The 12,754-nt window shown below is 43.7% G+C and overlaps 1 protein-coding gene across 3 annotated transcripts in view; it reads right to left on the reverse strand.

Moving 5' to 3' along the window:
• The window catches only part of C4H15orf41 (chromosome 4 C15orf41 homolog), a 1,060,100-nt gene that overhangs the window by 642,002 nt on the left and 405,344 nt on the right, over positions 1-12,754 (reverse strand). For all 3 annotated transcript variants that reach the window (XM_029600207.1, XM_029600206.1, XM_029600209.1), the window contains one exon: positions 1,626-1,705. In XM_029600207.1, the coding sequence (XP_029456067.1) occupies positions 1,626-1,705 (80 nt within the window). The remainder of the gene's footprint in view (positions 1-1,625; positions 1,706-12,754) is intronic.

Here is a 12,754-nt window from a genome sequence, read left to right on the forward strand (position 1 = left end):
GTTGGAAAATATTTTATTTTTGAGGATTGTTAGCTAGAAGTCAAATGTAGTCTTGCTCCCTTTCATTTACAAGACAGAAGAGGAAGTGTGAGAGACATGGACCAATCCATTACGAGCAAGAAAAAAAAGACAAATCAGATTTAAATTAAAAGGGTTTGTTGTTAATTTTTACTTATGCATTCTAGTTTTGTCAGGAAAATGTCTTGGATCCATTTTGGATCATCTGGTATCTCTTCACCAGTGTCTATGGGGCTCAGATGGCCGTGCAGTGTATCTCCCTCCTTTTTCCCTCACATTACCCTATCAGCACTACGGGAAGCAGGAACTAGTCACCAAACATCAAAGATGGCACAGGTCACAGGATTAGCTGGAAAATGTAGTGGTGTTTCGGGGTGATCTGAGGTGGGGATGAGTTGGCTGGGAAAGTTATCTTACAAATTTTTCAGTTAAAACTAATCAGCCCCAAGAGCAGGGTTAAAGTTATGCTTTCAGCATTGCTATCAAGACACTGTATGATGTCACCTGGAGCAGTAGGCTTGTACTACAGCCCTTGCAGTCAGGGCTATTTAGGTGCTGCCACTAGAGGCAAGAGGGTTGAGATTGGATTGGAGGGGATGGGATGGGGCACACGTTCTTTTCTTGCTAAACTGTAATCATTGAGGGAAGATGCTGAAAGGGAGGGGGCAATTTCCTTGGATCTTTGGGCCCCCCAGGTATTTTCTTTTTAAGATTTTGGAGGAGTTTAGGAATGGGGTACGGGCCAGCTAGCTTCTACGTTAACACTTCTTGGGGGAGGGAGGGGAGAAGGACACAGGTTTTTTTTCAAATACTCTCTGTGTTTATACAGCTATATCTTTTCAATTTGGCCACCCAAATCCTAAAGTTATTTGGCAATCATTAGCTGGATAACTTTAAATCAAACTGGCTATATTCAAACATAGCCAGTTAGATTTAAAGTTATCCAGCTAAACTTAACAGGATAACTTTATCTGCAGATATTCAAAAGTATGTTTAGTCTGGTGACACAACATGACAACTTATCTGGCTAACATTAGTCGAATAAGTTATCTGGGGTTTGAAAATTGATTTCTGTTTTTAGTGTCCTATTATCATCAATTTTTCAGGACATGTCAGGGATCAAAGGAGAACCTGACAGTGGCAACTTTTTTGGATCCACATATATATATACATATGCTCCATTATTTCTGTATGGAACTTCTGGCTCTAAAATATCCCTTTCCCTTTACCATGTTTAATGTAACGCCTTACCGGCGACAGTTTTGTTATATGGAAACCGACTTGATTTGATATGTATATCGAGAATGTCGGTATATAAAAACCCTAAATAAATAAATAAATAAATAAAATATGGCAGATAGAGAGGGAATAAGACCCTATTTTCTAAATTTTAAAAAAGTGGTAATTTCTTTAGTAAAGGCATATGAAAATGTGAAATTGATATTGAGAAAAGAAAGGCTATTAAAAACACAAGGAAGGAAGCATTATCATGTATATGATTACAAAAACATACAAATATACAATACACAAATGCACATCCATACATTTAAGAACTGAGATAGAAAAATGGTAAAGAAAGTACATGAGGACCTTGTTGTGATTCCTACCTGAAAGACTTGATTTGCAAGGGTTCTGTATGGAATCAGGGAGGGATCCCGCAGCATACTGTTAACAATAGGTTTGGAGGCTGTAAAAATAAATCAAATGACTTTCAACAATGCACATGAACTATTGTGTACAACAACCAGCTACAAAGAGCAGAAAATAAAAATAAAAAAAAGTATATCTATATCTATCTATATATCTATATATATACACACACACACACACACACACACAAACTTTACAAACATATACAATTATTTCAATATATATAACTTTTCTTATCCAATATTTATAAATTTAAGGCAGGGAAGCCCAGTTTTACCCTGCTGCCAGTAACATGGTGGCAGGGTAGGCATTCTGGAATGGGAACCTGGGAAAGGAAGAGGGTTTAGCAGGATCCTACCCCCCCTCCCCCCCCACTTCTTCTCCCATTGAGCACCCCCATTCCCCCAGTTCCTGGCTGATGGAATGGCTTGTGCCCAGGTGGTTGCAGGAGTTGGGCAAGGTCGGAATTTAGAGACACCTGATTGGCTCGCTTGTGTAGCGCTTCCAAGGCGGAGGGTTTCAGGGGTTTAACCTGGGGAACAGTTAACTGTTTCACACTCTTTCCTCTCTAGCTTCAGGGTGTCCTCTTCTGTTAGGCTGGTCTATCACATGGTAAGACATCCTGGTTAGGTCCAAGTTCAAGGATCAGCCAACGTGGAATAGGGGTGTTCGGAAGGTCAACAGGTCAGTGCCTGGGTGGTGGCAAAGAGTGGTTTCCTTTTGTGCCATGACTGGGTGTTAGATGAATGCCTGAGTCTTCATGGGGGGGGATTCATTTGTCTGATGTGGGCTTGATCTTTTCAATAATTCCTTGCAGGAGGCATTGGAAGATATGTTTAATGTTAGGGGGTAGGCCGCAGTGTTGGGGAGGGGTCGAGGACTGTTTAGGAAGTCCTCATCCCTGGCGGTAAACCCGAGCCTAAATTAAATAAATATTTATATGATTATCCTTGTTATGCGGACATAGCACAGGAGGCATTTGTAGCTCGGTGGGTTGCTATACAATGTGGCGGGCAGTATGCGAGTTTCGCAACCATATTGCTGGTACTCTCTGCTGGAAGCATAGCAGGGAGAGCTATGTGGCAATGTTGGATGCTAGAGGAGGGAGGTTCCATGTGCTAGTGGGATCAAGGTGGCATGCTGCTGGGGCGAAGCAGCAAGTCAGTGTGAGACGCCGGGGGGAGGGAGGGTTGTTTGGGGCGTTGATAATTGTGTGGCTTGGATTTCATGTTGTATGAAATAAACTGCAGCCTTTTTAACTCCATTTTGGGTCTTGCTTACGAATTTTGTTAAGGGTGAATTGGAGGAATGCAGAGACACCTACCCATGTTAATAATTTATGATCATCTAGTTGACCCACAGCACATAGGACAGATACTTCATAATCATGCAACAGCTACAGTTTAAATTACAGATGATTCACGATCATGTAACACAGATAATGGAAGATCATCTAAAGCATTATATAACTTGAGTAATTTCTTATCATGAAGCATAAAGAACTGCAGAGTATCCCACTGGAATGATCATACAGCATAGTTGAAATAGTTTCATAACCAATAGTTTTGTCAATCATACATACCTAAAAAGACCTCATCTACTAAAAAATATTATTTATATAGCACTGCAATATGTGCACAGATCTGTACCGATGTATACAGACCATCCCTGTTCCATGGAGCTTACAACTCTGAACGAGTAGGCTCAGGAGTAATGTCAGAAAATATTTCTTCATGTAAAGGATGGTGGATGCATTGGATGCCCTACCAGAAGAGGTAGTGCAGACAAGAACAGTAATGGAATTCAAAAGGGTTTAGGATAAACACAGAGAATCCTTAATGACTAAGGATGGAAATGAAGAAAAGACGTAACCTGTGTTAACTGGGTTAATCTACATGGAGTGACAGTTAAGCAGAGTTGCTTCCCTGTAACATGTGTTCTCTTAGGACAGTAGAAAGTTAGTCCTCACTCATGGGTGACATCAGATGAAGCCCAGCATGGAAAACTTCTGTCAAAGTTTCTAGAACTTTGACTGACACACTGAGTATGCCCAGCATGCAACTATCTATGCATCTTTGCGGGGTGCCTCTTCAGTCTTGTAACACAGAATTCCCAAAAAATAAAATAAACACTGACAAAACCCAACTCTGCAGGGTGGTGGGCGGGTTTTGTGAGGGCTAACATCCTGCTGTCCTAGGAGAACACCTGTTGCAGATAAGCATCTCTGCTTTCTCCTAGGACAAGCAGGATATAAGTTCTCATACATGGGTGAATATGTAGCTAAAGGATGCTCCCAACTATAAGGAGTCAGCACTTAACAGGTGCCAATGTGCCCAACAAACCATGCTGCTACAAACTGGGAGACAGCCTGAATCCAACCCCAGGGCCTAAGGTAGGCAGAGTTGGGTTTCAACATTGAAAAAGATTGCGGAGGACTGACTGACCAAAACTGCTGTCATGTCGACTGACCTTATCCAGGAAGTAGTGTGTGGCAAACGTATGGAGAGAACTCCAGGTCACAGCGTTGCAGATCTCCTCCACGGCACCGCATGCTAGTGGACAACCGATGCTGCCATGGTATGCACTGAATGAGCCTTAACATGACTGCCAAGCTGCAGTCTTGTCTGTGCACAGCAGAATAAAATACAATCTGCCAATCAGTTCGATAAGTTCTGCTTGGACACTGCAACTCCAAGTCGATTTTTGTCAAACGAGACAAAGACTTGTGTGGATTGCCTATAGCCCGCTGTATGCTCTAGATCAGTGGTTATCAACCCTGTCCTGGGGACTCCCCCAGCCAGTCGGGTTTTTAGGATATCCACAATGAATATGCATGAGAGAAAATTTGCATGTTATGGAGGCAGTGTATGCAAATTTTCTCTCATACATATTCATTGTGGATATCCTGAAAACCTGACTGGCTGGGGGGGTCCCCAGGACAGGGTTGAGAACCGCTGCTCTAGATAAAAAGCTAGGGCCCTTTTGCAGTCCAGGGTGTGCAGAGCCCGCTAGTCCTGGTGTGAATGCGGCTTTGGAAAAAACATGGGTAGGACTATAGACTGACTGAGATGGAACTCTATCACCACCTTAGGAACTTAGGAAGCATGCGCAGAACCACCTCATCATGAAAAAATGTTGTATAAGGCGAGTACGACACTAGAGACTGAAGTTCACTGACCCTGTTTGCAGAGGTGATCACAACCAGGAAGATAACCTTCCAGGATAGACACTTCAGGTCACAACACTGCAGAGGCTCAAATGGGGCTCTCATTAAGTGGGCCAAGACCACATTGAGGTCCCACGACACTGCTGGTGGCCTAATTGTAGACTTGACCTGTAGTAGGCCTCACATGAAGTGCTTCACCAGCGGCTGCATTGAGATGGGTGAGCCATCCACCCCATAGTGGCAGACCACAATAGCGCTGAGATTGACCCTCACGGAGGTGGTTTTCAGGCTGGTCTTAGAGAGATGCAATAGGTAGTCCAGGAGTTTCGAGGTGGAACAGGAGAATGGGTCCAATTTGTGTCCCTCACACCAGACAGAGAACCTCTTCCACTTTGATGCGATGTGTTGGGGGAGGCCATGGAGGCGAAAGATATGGAGCATAAATAGTTGAGCTAAGCGAGGAGCAGACGGGAAGGAGGGTAGCGGGACAAAGTGGGCCATTTTCGAAAAACAATCCACTACTACCCATATCATGGTGTTACCCTCTGAAGGTGGAAGATCCACAATAAAATCAGTGGAAATGTGTGTCTATGGTTTCTTGGGTATGGGTAATGGCTGTAAAAGTCCCCAGGTTTTTCCAACCAGAATCTTGTGTTGCGCACAAGTTGGGCAAGAGTTCACATAAGTTTGAATATCCTTGCGCATCTCAGGCCACCAATAGTATTGTTGAAGGAGTGCTTGTGACAGAGCTCTTCCCGGGTGCCTGGCAAACTGTGAGTCATGCCCCCAAGCCAGTACCTTATTACTCAGTCTTTTAGGAACTACGGTTTTACCAGCTGGAACGGTAAATGTTGCAGAAAGGGTGATACATGCTGGGTCTATAATGTGTTGAATAGGTTCCTCAATATCCTCTGTAGAAAAGGACCTGGATAAAGCATCTGCCTTAATATTCTTTTTGGCTGTTCGATATCGCAATTCAAAGTTAAAGCGCGTAAAAAACGTCGCCCACCGAGCTTGCTGTGGGTTCAAGCGTTGGGCTTGCTGGATGTACACAAGATTGTTATGGTCCATGTAGACTGTAATACATGTTGAGCGCCCTCTAGCCATTGACGCCATTCTTCAAATGCTAATTTTATAGCAAGTAGTTCTTTGTCGCCGATAGCGTAATTACGTTCTGCCGATGAAAACTTTCTGGAAAAATAAGAACAAGGATGGGCCGTTCCTGTGGTGTCATTCTGGCTTAAGACAGCTCCTACTCCTTCGACTGATGCATCCACCACGACAACAAATGGGCGTCTTGGATCTGGATGCCGAAGGCAAGGCTTTTTAAGGAACGAGTCCTTAAGCGCTCGGAATGCCTCTTCAGCTTCTACAGGCCAAGACTTAATGTTTGCCCCTTTTCGAGTAAGAGCCATGAGGGGTGCTGCTAATTTTGAGAAATTCTGGATGAAACTACGATAGCAGTTGGCGAAATCCAGGAATCATTGAAGAGCACGTAATCCATTAGGTTGAGGCCATTCTTGAATGCATTTTAATTTGGAGGGATCCATTTGAAAACCCTGTTTGGAGATGATATGTCCCAGAAATGGAAGAGACTCTTGTTCGAAGATACATTTTTCAATTTTAGCATAAAGATGATTCTCTCTTAGATGTTGTAAAACTAGAATAACATGTTGTCGATGTGCTTGTAGGTTAGCAGAAAAAATCAGAATGTCATCCAGGTAGACTATCACGCAAACATAAAGCAAGTCTCAGAATATTTCATTAATGAAGTGCTGAAACACTGCTGGAGCATTAGTCAAGCCAAAAGGCATAACAAGGTACTCGTAATGTCCATCTCTGGTGTCGAAAGCAGTCTTCCACTCGTCCCCCTCTCGAATTCTGATGAGATTATAGGCTCCTTGCAGATCCAATTTCGAGAACATCTTGGCCCACTGTAAACGGTCAAAAAGTTCAGCTATCAATGGTAAGGGGTATCAGTCCTTGATAGTAAAGGCATTCAGTCTGCGGAAGTCAATACACGGACGCAGGGTCCCGTCTTTCTTCCCGACAAAGAAGAAGCCAGCCCCAGCTGGAGAAGTCGAGTGTTTAGTGAATCCTTTCTGTAAATTGTCTTGGACATATTCAGACATAGCACGGGTCTCCAACGTCGATAGAGGATAGATCCTACCACGGGGTGGAATAGCTCCGGGGGTTAGATTGATGCTACAGTCAAATTCTCGGTGTGGAGGTAAAGTATCAGCAGCTTTTTTAAAAAATACATCTGCAAACTGACTGAACTGTGACGGCAGTCCCTCAAGGCAAGAGGTGCAAAGGAAACTACCGGAAGAATTGGATCCTTTAATGCAGGTCTCGAAGCATGTTGGGCCCCAGTGAAGAAGTTTTAAAGATGTCCAGTCAACTGGGGATTATGCTGTTGCAACCACAGAATACCAAGAACGATAGGATGAATGGCCCTTTGGATAACATAGAAGAAGATATTTTCGGTGTGGTCTGGTGCTATGTGGCATTCCATAGGTTATTCTCCCCGGCAGCGGATCTCCGTGAATGGAAGATATGACTAACAGCTTAAGAGACAGATGAATGGGAATGTGCAGTTGTTCCACTACATCTTGCAGGATGAAGTTTCCTCTGGCTCCAGAATCGACTAAAGCCCGCGTAGAGAATGGATGATCTCCAGGACACAGGGTGACATGCAGGGTTAGTGGGGGTGCTGGGGAAGCGATGCCTAGGGTTACTCCCCTGATGGAGCCTAGGCTTGGGAGTTTCCCGGACGAGTAGGGCATCGAGCGATGAGATGGCCCGCTCCTCCACAATATAGGCATAGGCCTACCTTGCACAGTCTTTGCCTCTCTTCTGGAGAGAGGGGGCCCCGGCCCAATTGCATGGGTTCCTCTATAGTCCCTTCTGTGGAAGATGCAGTTTGAGGGACCGGAGCAGATGCGCTAGAAGGGGTCGTTATCGCTAAATGCCTTCTCGTGCTCTTTCCTGTAGCCGGCGATCAATACGAGTCACTAAGTCCACAATAGAGTCCAATGAGGATGGTAACTCCCGGGCTGCCATTTCATCCTTTATTCGAGATGAAAGACCCTCCAAATATATAGACCGAAGACAATTCTCCTCCCAGTGGAGTTCGGATGCAAGAGTTCTAAATTCAATAGTGTAGTCAGCCAACGGCCGATTGCCTTGTCGAAGTTGCAGAAGCTTGGAACCAGCGACCACTTGTTTCCCTGGATCGTCAAATACTGTTTGAAATAAGTCCAAAAACTTAGGAAGGTATTGTAAGACTGGGTTGGACAGTCGCCAGAAAGGAGAAGCCCAGGCCAAGGCTTTGCCTTCTAAAAGAGACAGGATATAGGTGGCTTTTGTAAGGTCTTCTGTAAACAACGAAGCTTGAAGGTGGAAATGCATACTGCATTGGTCAAGTAATCCTTGGCATAACCTGGGCTCGCCCGCATAATGTGGAGGAATAGGTAACGGAATCATGGCCCGAGTGTTGCTCTGAATCCCTGGTAGTACGGGTACAGGTGCAGAAACAGTCTGAGCCGCGGCCATAGAATCCAGCCAGGCGTTGAGTTGATCCAGGGAAGACACCATAGATTTAAGGATACGTTGCTGCTCCATGACCTTTTGGGCTAGTCCAGGAATGGCCTGACGAGCGGAAGCCTCTGCCGGGTCCATGGCCTTGTTATTCTGTTACGAATTCAGAAGGTGGACCCCTGTTTCGAGGTAGAGTTGGTGCTACCCAAATGGACAGAGAACCCGTTAGGTCTCTACAGTCGGAGGGCAAGGCTCGGTGAGATGAGTGTTGAAAGAAGACTTTACCCTGGAAGCTCGTGATCCCCCCAGGAGGAGCCTGTAGGGATCCGGCCGCTGGGACTTACGGAACTCCCTGAAGACTACTGAAGGTCTGGACGCAGGTGCCTCCTGCACGTCATGGATTCCAGACGGCTGGCACCTCCAGCTGGTCGTAGGTAGTCCGGGAGTAGAAGTCGAAGGAGAATGCAAAGCCGGTCCAGGGGTCAAAATCCAGAGAGCGGTCCAAAGCCAGTCCAGGAACAGACGGGAGAAGGGTCCAAAGCCAATCCGAAGTCAACACCAAGCACTCACCATAGCCGGTCCGAAGGTCAGGAGTCAAAGAGTCAATCCAGCGAGGAAGGAGGAGCAGCAGCGAGACGAAGAACCAAGCGAAACCACGAACAGGAAATGAGGCACAAGCCTCAATACCAAGGCAAGGTCTGAGGAGTAGACCTTGCCTTAAATACCTAAACCTGAAGGAGGAGTCTCATGAGGGAACCACGACACTTCCTGTCATGGCCCCTTTAAATCCTATCTTCACCCGCGTGCGTGGCTCTAGGAGGCCCGGCGGGGGCGGAGTCATCAGGGCGGCGGCCATCTTGGATGCGGCACAGCCACGAAGAGACTTTCAGCGGTGGCTGCCGGCTCCTGTGGGTGTCCCCGGCAGAACCCGACACCGCGGGTAGGTGACCAGCCCCGGTCGCGGACCGCTGCAGCCGGCGGCTGTAACAAACAAATTCCAACATAACCCCAGAATGCTATTCACAATCGTACAAAACCTCACCAAAACCACAAACGACCAGAAAACACCACAGTCCAAGAAAAGAAGTGACGAACTTGCAAAATATTTCAATGAGAAAATCAACAATCTCATCAAGAATAACCTCAATAACACAAATCATCAAAATGCAAACTAAACAAACACAAAGCTGATCAAACTTTGACACTGCCTCATCACTGGAAATCCAATCAATCATCAAAAAAATGAATCCAGCAACGCACCCCATCGACAGCATACCCATACTGACAATCAAAGCTATTGAACCAACATTAACCAAAACGGTAACTGACATAGTCAACTTATCCCTCACAGAAGGAAATTACCCAGACTGCCTAAAATCAGCAATCATTAAACCCATCTTAAAAAGCAACCTAGACCCGGACAATCCACTAAACTACAGACCCATATCTATCTTACTATTCATTGCCAAAATCATAGAAAAGATCATACACTCCCAACTCACTGACCACCTAGAAATGAACAACCTCTTTTCCCCCACACAATTCGGCTTCAGGAAACATCTAAGCACAGAAATATTACTCCTCTCATTAAATGACACCGTGCTCAGAGGCTTTGACAATGGCCAAAGCTACCTACTAATCCTCCTAGACCTGTCCAATGCATTTGACACGGTCAATCACTCAATACTTATTGACCGTCTGACCGAAATAGGAGCAACTGGAAAAACACTACAAAATCTCCCCTTTGTGCACCCCTTCGTGCAACCCTTGTGCTTCTAAAAAAAAAAAAAAAAAAAAAAATCTTTTATATTTTTCTGTAATTTAACCTTTATTCCAATTCTTTACCTTTTCTTTTCGCTTGTTAACAATTTTAATTAGAAATGTTCATTGTATTAGACTATGGAAATTTATTTCCTGCTATTCTGTTTAATGTAAACCAGTATGATTTACATCGGATGTAAGAATGTCGGTATATAAAAATTAAAAATAAATAAATAAATAATAAATGGTTTTCATCATCATCATATCTATCACACAGAAGCTACCAGGTTTCATTCAACAATACCCTCTCAAAGAAAATAAATCTAAACACCGGAGTTACCCAAGGCTCAGCACTATCCGCGACAGTCTTTAACATCCACCTTCTTCCGATATGTCACCTCCTTGATGACCTTGGGCTCCCCACTTCCTATATGCGGACGATATCCAAATTCTAATCCCAATAAATAACACAATAGAGGAAACCTACAAAAAAACAGCCACGCATATCACCAAAATAAAGAAAATACTAACTGACATGAAACTCATAATAAATATCGAAAAGAGAAATAATCATCCTGGATAGAAAAAAGAAGCCATCACCCCCTCCACCACTAAAAATGGAGAACCAAAAAACAGCAATCGCACCCGTCATACATGCTCGCAACTTAGAGATCATCATCGACAGTGAACTATCATTCAAGAACCACGTCACTACTAAAATTAAGGAGGGATACCACAAACTACTAACACTAAGACGACTAAAACCCTTCCTAACCCCAGACGACTTCAGAACAGTCCTACAACTACTCATTTTCTCCAACCTGGACTACTGCAATTCATTAGTATTCATACTCTCCACTACCCGCCCAGTACAAATCTTACAAAATGCAGCTGCCAGAATCCTCACTGGAATAAAAAAACATTAACATATCACCCCAATTCTGTTATCACTACATTGGCTCCCAATAAAATTCCGAATAGAGTATAAAATACTGACCCTAATATACAAACTAATACACGAAGGGCAAACTGACTGGTTAAACACAACAATAAGACTCCACCCACCGCAACGAAACCTCCACTCAACCAACAAAGGCCTCTTGAAAATTCTACCTGTACGACCCAAACAACTAACCTCAACTCACGATAGAGCCATAACACTTGGAAGCCCCAAACTCTGGAACACACTCCCAACAGAATTAAGAACACAACCAAACTTAAAAACCTTCAAGAAAGAACTAAAAACCTGGTTATTCACCAAAGCCTACCAAAACAACAAATGAAATCCCCCTCAACCTTATTATCTGGTAACCCAAACCTTTTCTATATAAACACTTGCAACCCTGTGAAAATATATAACCAACATTGTTTATGCACAACCTGAATATGTACTATAATGCCTTTACCTGCGCACTAACTTATTATACTATCTCGCTTATATACAACAATACCTACAACACTGATATGTACTTTTGATTCTTATATGTACTTATAATACTTATACGTGCTCACAAATCTTGTATGTAATTTTTAACATTTATATGCACTATAATGCCGTTACTTACTCACTTACTCTTATATAGCAAACGAAATCTGTATTTCACTACCAGTGGAATCATGCAAACTGTTGTGATGGCGAAACCGAATGATGGTATATAAAACTCGACAAATAAGTAAATAAAATAAACCTCTCAGTTGATATTAGAGCTATTTTTAGCTAGGTAGTCTACTCTTTAGGGAAGCAGGTGGCTATTAAGCATGGCTAATTAAGCCTGCTGTCGATCGAGAACACCATTTATGGTAATCAAACTTGCTTTCTCCATTGACAAGCAGGGCTAAATTAGCACTGACATGTAGAGAGTCCCAAACTGAGGGGTGCAGTGGAGCAATTCAGCCCCCACCATGGAGAGTAGACTACTGGTGAGCAGGTTACACCAAAATGCTTGTCCAAAAGTACTTTCTCTTATGGATAGGTTGGTCCAGATAGTAGTGGAATGTACAGATGACTGCTATAGAGACAGCTCTCAGGAGAGCAATGAAATTGTATGGGTCTGACTTGATAAATCTTAACAAAGTCTGAACCAGAAGGCCAGCAAATGCACAGCAGTGTAAGATACAGCCCGATAGCTGGGCAAGGAATGAATGACCACTGTTACCCACCAGCTGATGGGTTCATAGAACTGTCAGCTGAGAAACCTGGCAATATGGAAGAGCTGTCCTTTACAGTAGGTGGGATACTTCAAGAGGCCAAATTTATCAGCTCAGCCATTAGGTTGTGGAAAAGCTAGCCCAAACCTATAGAGTTTTCTGAAGGATTCTGGCCACTAACTGGAGTTGTGAAAAATGCAGACAGTTTGTATGGCTCCCACATTAGCCAAAAAGGAGCCAGAACAGATCTGTATTCGCTCAGTCAGATAGAACTAACTATTCAGCCTTCTTGATGCTTTTCAATGCAGAAAAGACTAAGAAAGAGGGCCAAAAAGGATGGCTTATCTGTGAAGTTGGAAGATCTTGTGAAGGTCATTCACTAATGAGTTGGAGACTGTGAGAAGGTCTATTCCTTGAAAGGAGGTCTTGTGACAAAGAGTTCATACCTAATCCTTACTTGCTTTCATAGAC

Source organism: Rhinatrema bivittatum, chromosome 4, assembly GCF_901001135.1.
Source record: "Rhinatrema bivittatum chromosome 4, aRhiBiv1.1, whole genome shotgun sequence".
NCBI classification, from domain to species: Eukaryota; Metazoa; Chordata; class Amphibia; order Gymnophiona; family Rhinatrematidae; genus Rhinatrema; species Rhinatrema bivittatum.